Source organism: Lepidochelys kempii, chromosome 10, assembly GCF_965140285.1.
Source record: "Lepidochelys kempii isolate rLepKem1 chromosome 10, rLepKem1.hap1, whole genome shotgun sequence".
Classification (NCBI taxonomy): Eukaryota; Metazoa; Chordata; order Testudines; family Cheloniidae; genus Lepidochelys; species Lepidochelys kempii.
In genome coordinates, this window is record NC_136389.1 from 23099743 (window position 1) to 23107241 (window position 7499).

Sequence of the window (7499 nt, forward strand, 5' to 3'; positions counted from 1 at the left end):
GGGCGGTTAGAAGAGCACCAGAGGGCACGGTACGCATCAGAGAAGCTTTGAAAACCAGTTTCATGACTGGCCAGGCTACGGTGTGAAAGTTCTGTTTGTTTCTCCTTGATGAAACCCCCCCACCCCTTGGTTCACTCTACTTCCCTGTAAGCTAACCACCCTCCCCTCCTCCCTTCGATCACTGCTTGCAGAGGCAATAAAGTCATTGTTGCTTCACATTCATGCATTCTTTATTCATTCATCACACAAATAGGGAGATGACTACCAAGGTAGCCCAGGAGGGGTGGTGGAGGAGGGAAGGAAAATGCCACACAGCACTTTAAAAGTTTACAACTTTAAAATTTATTGAATGCCAGCCTTCTGTTTTTTGGGTAATCCTCTGTGGTGGAGTGTCTGGTTGGCCGGAGGCCCCCCCGCCATGTTCTTGGGCGTCTGGGTGTGGAGGCTATGGAACTTGGGGAGGAGGGTGGTGGGTTACACAGGGGCTGTAGTGGCAGTCTGTGCTCCAGCTGCCTTTGCTGCAGCTCAACCATACACTGGAGCATACTGGTTTGATCCTCCAGCAGCCTCAGCATTGAATCCTGCCTCCTCTCATCACGCTGCCGCCACATTTGAGCTTCAGCCCTGTCTTCAGTCCGCCACTTACTCTCTTCAGCCCGCCACCTCTCCTCCCGGTCATTTTGTGCTTTCCTGCAGTCTGACATTATTTGCCTCCACGCATTCATCTGTGCTCTGTCAGTGTGGGAGGACAGCATGAGCTCAGAGAACATTTCATCACAAGTGCGTTTTTTTTTTCTTTCTAATCTTCATTAGCCTCTGGGAAGGAGAAGATCCTGTGATCATTGAAACACATGCAGCTGATGGACAAAAAAAAAGGGATAGCGGTATTTAAAAAGGCACATTTTATAAAACAGTGGCTACACTCTTTCAGGGTAAACCTTGCTGTTAACATTACATACATAGCACATGTGCTTTCGTTACAAGGTCGCATTTTGCCTCCCCACACCGCGTGGCTACCCCCTCAACCCTCCCCCCTCCCCGTGGCTAACAGCGGGGAACATTTCTGTTCAGCCACAGGCAAACAGCCCAGCAGGAATGGGCTCCTCTGAGTGTCCCCTGAAGAAAAGCACTCTATTTCAACCAGGTGACCATGAATGATATCTCACTCTCCTGAGGATAACACAGAGAGATAAAGAACGGATGTTGTTTGAACGCCAGCAAACATACACTGCAATACTTTGTCGTACAATGATTCCCGAGTACATGTTACTGGCCTGGAGTGGTAAAGTGTCCTACCATGGAGGACGCAATAAGGCTGCCCTCCCCAGAAACCTTTTGCAAAGGCTTTGGGAGTACATCCAGGAGAGCCGCGAATGCCAGGGCAAATTAATCCTTTCACATGCTTGCTTTTAAACCATGTATAGCATTTTAAAAGGTACACTCACCGGAGGTCCCTTCTTCGCCCGCCGGGTCCAGGAGGCAGCCTTGGGTGGGTTCGGGGGGTACTGGCTCCAGGTCCAGGGTGAGAAATAGTTCCTGGCTGTCGGGAAAACCGGTTTCTCCGCTTGCTTGCTGTGAGCTATCTACAACCTCCTCTTCATCATCATCTTCTTCGTCCCCAAAACCTGCTTCCGTGTTGCCTCCATCTCCATTGAAGGAGTCAAACAATACGGCTGGGGTAGTGGTGGCTGAACCCCCTAAAATGGCATGCAGCTTATCATAGAAGCGGCATGTTTGGGGCTCTGACCTGGAGTGGCCATTCGCCTCTCTGGTTTTCTGGTAGGCTTGCCTCAGCTCCTTAAGTTTCATGCAGCACTGCTTCGGGTCCCTATTATGGCCTCTGTTCTTCATGCCCTGGGAGATTTTGACAAAGGTTTTGGCATTTCGAAAACTGGAACGGAGTTCTGATAGCACGGATTCCTCTCCCCATAAAGCGATCAGATCCCGTACCTCCCCTTCAGTCCATGCTAGAGCTCTTTTGCGATACTGGGACTCCATCATGGTCATCTCTGCTGATGAGCTCTGCATGGTCACCTCTGCTGATGAGCTCTGCATGGTCACCTGCAGCTTGCCACGCTGGCCAAACAGGAAATGAGATTCAAAAGTTCGTGGTTCTTTTCCTGTCTACCTGGCCAGTGCATCTGAGTTGAGAGTGCTGTCCAGAGCGGTCACAATGAGCACTCTGGGATAGCTCCCGGAGGCCAATACCGTCGAATTGTGTCCACAGTACCCCAAATTTGACCCAGCAAGGCCGATTTAAGCGCTAATCCACTTGTCAGGGGTGGAGTAAGGAAATCGATTTTAAGATCCCTTTAAGTCGAAATAAAGAGTTTCATCGTGTGGACGGGTGCAGGTTTACATCGATTTAACGTTGCTAAATTCGACCTAAAGTCCTAGTGTAGACCAGGGCTAAGTAAGTTGCAAAATCAATAGGACTGCAAGGGAAGGTAGGTTAATGAGATGGGATATGAAGGAAACTTTTGGAAGGTAATTATTAAAGAGATTGGCTAATTTTGTGCATGGTATTGTTAGTCCATTATAAATTTTATTTGTATTGCATTGGCAATTAGCATGACAAGGTAGGGGAGAAGTATGATCAATTTAAAGTCAGATGGCTAAATAGGTAAATATTGCACAACTTTTTGTTCCTGAAGGTACCAACTTTAATACAAAATAGCTGATTGAATATTCAAGCAGACTCTATTTAAAACAGGCAGTCTGCTTGAATTGTTGGAGAGCTCAGAACTTGGGCTGGTAGCAAAACTAAGAGTTTAATGTCTGCCCCCATTCTGCAATCACAGGAAACTGATTTATAAAGTATATGCGCATCAGATCCTAATGGAGTCTTCCTGCTGAGAAAGCATTTTTACAGGAATCCAGAATTCCATTCGGTAGTGCATATTACTTATAAATCGTATTGTCCCAGGAGGTTCTCGGTGACTAGCAACTGTGTCAGTCTGCTGTCATTCCTGAGATGTTGAAAAATACCCCATTTTACTGTCGCAAAAACCAGCTGTTTAGTTTTCTTTTCCTCTTTAAACCAGTGTGTGTGAACAAGATTGTGTATGTTGCTATTAATACATTCTCTCCTCATTCGTTGCTCACTTGGAATATGCTTGCATTGTTCCAATATGCCCAAGTTGTTCAGTGTTCAGCCATACTTGATTAGTTCCGACACTGGGCTTGGATATCTAGAGGAAAGACAAATGTGAGCTATGAGAGAAAACTGGAGGAGGAATGCTAAGTCAGTGTGAAATCAGCATTTAATTTCCCATGGAATAGAGTGCTGGCAACATCACATATTTTAGGTTTCAGAATAGCAGCCGTGTTAGTCTGTATTCACAAAAAGAAAAGGAGTACTAGTGGCATCTTTAAAAGGAGTACTTGTGGCAGTCTCTAAGATGCCACTAGTACTCCTTTTCTTATCATAGAATCATAGAATCATAGAATATCAGGGTTGGAAGGGACCCCAGAAGGTCATCTAGTCCAACCCCCTGCTCAAAGCAGGACCAATTCCCAGTTAAATCATCCCAGCCAGGGCTTTGTCAAGCCTGACCTTAAAAACCTCTAAGGAAGGAGATTCTACCACCTCCCTAGGTAACGCATTCCAGTGTTTCACCACCCTCTTAGTGAAAAAGTTTTTCCTAATATCCAATCTAAACCTCCCCCACTGCAACTTGAGACCATTACTCCTCGTTCTGTCATCTGCTACCATTGAGAACAGTCTAGAGCCATCCTCTTTGGAACCCCCTTTCAGGTAGTTGAAAGCAGCTATCAAATCCCCCCTCATTCTTCTCTTCTGCAGGCTAAACAATCCCAGCTCCCTCAGCCTCTCCTCATAACTCATGTGTTCCAGTCCCCTAATCATTTTTGTTGCCCTTCGCTGGACTCTCTCCAATTTATCCACATCCTTCTTGAAGTGTGGGGCCCAAAACTGGACACAGTACTCCAGATGAGGCCTCACCAATGTCGAATAGAGGGGAACGATCACGTCCCTCGATCTGCTCGCTATGCCCCTACTTATACATCCCAAAATGCCATTGGCCTTCTTGGCAACAAGGGCACACTGCTGACTCATATCCAGCTTCTCGTCCACTGTCACCCCTAGGTCCTTTTCCGCAGAACTGCTGCCTAGCCATTCGGTCCCTAGTCTGTAGCTGTGCATTGGGTTCTTCCGTCCTAAGTGCAGGACCCTGCACTTATCCTTATTGAACCTCATCAGATTCCTTTTGGCCCAATCTTCCAATTGGTCTAGGTCCTTCTGTATCCTATCCCTCCCCTCCAGCGTATCTACCACTCCTCCCAGTTTAGTATCATCCGCAAATTTGCTGAGAGTGCAATCCACACCATCCTCCAGATCATTTATGAAGATATTGAATAAAACCGGCCCCAGGACCGACCCTTGGGGCACTCCACTTGATACCGGCTGCCAACTAGACATGGAGCCATTGATCACTACCCGTTGAGCCCGACAATCTAGCCAGCTTTCTACCCACCTTATAGTGCATTCATCCAGCCCATACTTCCTTAACTTGGTGACAAGAATACTATGGGAGACCGTGTCAAAAGCTTTGCTAAAGTCAAGAAACAATACATCCACTGCTTTCCCTTCATCCACAGAACCAGTAATCTCATCATAAAAGGTGATTAGATTAGTCAGGCATGACCTTCCCTTGGTGAATCCATGCTGGCTGTTCCTGATCACTTTCCTCTCATGCAAGTGCTTCAGGATTGATTCTTTGAGGACCTGCTCCATGATTTTTCCAGGAACTGAGGTGAGGCTGACTGGCCTGTAGTTCCCAGGATCTTCCTTCTTCCCTTTTTTAAAGATTGGCACTACATTAGCCTTTTTCCAGTCATCCGGGACTTCCCCGGTTCGCCACGAGTTTTCAAAGATAATGGCCAGTGGCTCTGCAATCACAGCCGCCAATTCCTTCAGCACTCTCGGATGCAACTCGTCCAGCCCCATGGACTTGTGCATGTCCAGCTTTTCTAAATAGTCCCTAACCGCCTCTATCTCCACAGAGGGCTGGCCATCTCTTCCGCATTTTGTGATGCCCAGCGCAGCAGTCTGAGAGCTGACCTTGTTAGTGAAAACAGAGGCAAAAAAAGCATTGAGTACATTAGCTTTTTCCACATCCTCTGTCACTAGGTTGCCTCCCTCATTCAGTAAGGGGCCCACACATTCCTTGGCTTTCTTCTTGTTGCCAACATACCTGAAGAAACCCTTCTTGTTACTCTTGACATCTCTGGCTAGCTGCAGCTCCAGGTGCGATTTGGCCCTCCTGATAACATTCCTACATGCCCGAGCAATATTTTTATACTCTTCCCTGGTCATATGTCCAACCTTCCACTTCTTGTAAGCTTCTTTTTTATGTTTAAGATCCGCTAGGATTTCACCATTAAGCCAAGTTGGTCGCCTGCCATATTTACTATTCTTTCGACTCATCGGGATGGTTTGTCCCTGTAACCTCAACAGGGATTCCTTGAAATACAGCCAGCTCTCCTGGACTCCTTTCCCCTTCAAGTTAGTCCCCCAGGGGATCCTGGCCATCCGTTCCCTGAGGGAGTCGAAGTCTGCTTTCCTGAAGTCCAGGGTCCGTATCCTGCTGCTTACCTTTCTTCCCTGCGTCAGGATCCTGAACTCAACCAACTCATGGTCACTGCCTCCCAGATTCCCATCCACTTTTGCTTCCCCCACTAATTCTACCCGGTTTGTGAGCAGCAGGTCAAGAAAAGCACCCCCCCTAGTTGGCTCCTCTAGCACTTGCGCCAGGAAATTGTCCCCTACGCTTTCCAAAAACTTCCTGGATTGTCTATGCACCGCTGTATTGCTCTCCCAGCAGATATCAGGAAAATTAAAGTCACCCATGAGAATCAGGGCATGTGATCTAGTAGCTTCCGTGAGCTGCCGGAAGAAAGCCTCATCCACCTCATCCCCCTGGTCCGGTGGTCTATAGCAGACTCCCACCACTACATCACTCTTGTTGCACACACTTCTAAACTTAATCCAGAGACACTCAGGTTTTTCTGCAGTTTCGTACCGGAGCTCTGAGCAGTCATACTGCTCCCTTACATACAGTGCTACTCCCCCACCTTTTCTGCCCTGCCTGTCCTTCCTGAACAGTTTATAACCATCCATGACAGTACTCCAGTCATATGAGTTATCCCACCAAGTCTCTGTTATTCCGATCACGTCATAGTTCCTTGACATCACCAGGACCTCCAGTTCTCCCTGCTTGTTTCCAAGGCTTTGTGCATTTGTATATAAGCACTTGAGATAACCTGTTGATCGCCCCTCATTGCCAGTATGAGGCAGGAGCCCTCCCCTCACAGACATTGCTGCCTGTGCTTCCTCCCGGTATCCCGCTTTCCCACTTACCTCAGGGCTTTGGTCTCCTTCCCCCGGTGAACCTAGTTTAAAGCCCTCCTCACTAGGTTAGCCAGCCTGCTGGCAAAGATGCTCTTCCCTCTCTTCGTAAGATGGAGCCCGTCTCTACCCAGCACTCCTCCTTCATGGAACACCATCCCATGGTCAAAGAAACCAAAGCCTTCTCTCCGACACCATCTGCGTAGCCATTCGTTGACTTCCACGATTCGACGCTCCCTACCTAGGCCTTTTCCTTCCACGGGGAGGATGGACGAGAACACCACTTGCGCCTCCAACTCCTTTATTCTTCTTCCTAGAGCCACATAGTCCGCAGTGATCCGCTCAAGGTCATTCTTGGCAGTATCATTGGTGCCCACGTGGAGAAGCAGGAAGGGGTAGCGATCCGAGGGCTTGATGAGTCTCGGCAGTCTCTCCGTCACATCACGAATCTTAGCCCCTGGCAAGCAGCAGACTTCTCGGTTTTCCCGGTCAGGGCGGCAGATAGATGACTCAGTCCCCCGGAGGAGAGAGTCCCCGACCACCACCACCCGCCTTCTCCTCTTGGGGGTGTTGGTCGTGGAACCCCCAACCTCAGGACAGCGCATCTCATGCCTTCCAACCAGCGGAGTCTCCTTCTGCTTTCTCGCCCCAGACATATCATCTGGTCCACTCTCCGCAACGATACCTGTGGAGAGAACATGAAAGCGGTTAGTTACCTGTGTCTGTGTTACTGGAACCCGGACATTCCGCTTACCTCTTCTGGAGGTCACATGTTGCCAAGCTTCTTCACTGGTCTCTTGGCTCCTCTGTGCAACCTGCTCTATATCTGTAGAGCTTTGTGCCCCTAGAAGCCTATCCTGAGTTTCGTCCAGGAAATCCTCAGTTTCCCGTATGCAACGCAGGGTTGTTATCTGTTGCTCCAGACCTTCAATCTTCTCTTCCAATATGGAGACCAGCTTGCACTTTGTACAGACAAAGTCGCTTCTGTCCTGTGGAAGAAAGACAAACATGGCACATCCAGTGCAGGTCACAACAGCTGAACCCCCCCCTTCCATATCACCTTCCTACTATGAGCTTCCTCAGAGCAGTTTGCAAGACGTAAGCCTCACTGGGCTCCCTCCAGGCGAAC

At 48.5% G+C, this 7499-nt stretch overlaps 1 protein-coding gene across 1 annotated transcript; it reads right to left on the reverse strand.

Moving 5' to 3' along the window:
- Window positions 1-247: 247 nt before the first annotated feature.
- LOC140918332 (uncharacterized) lies at window positions 248-3351 on the reverse strand. Its single transcript, XM_073362432.2, has 2 exons — window positions 1446-3351; window positions 248-857 (listed from the first exon to the last, which is right to left on the reverse strand). The coding sequence occupies exons 1-2, from the start codon at window positions 2053-2055 to the stop codon at window positions 775-777; spliced, it is 693 nt and encodes a 230-aa protein (XP_073218533.1). The 5' UTR covers window positions 2056-3351; the 3' UTR covers window positions 248-774.
- Window positions 3352-7499: the final 4148 nt, after the last annotated feature.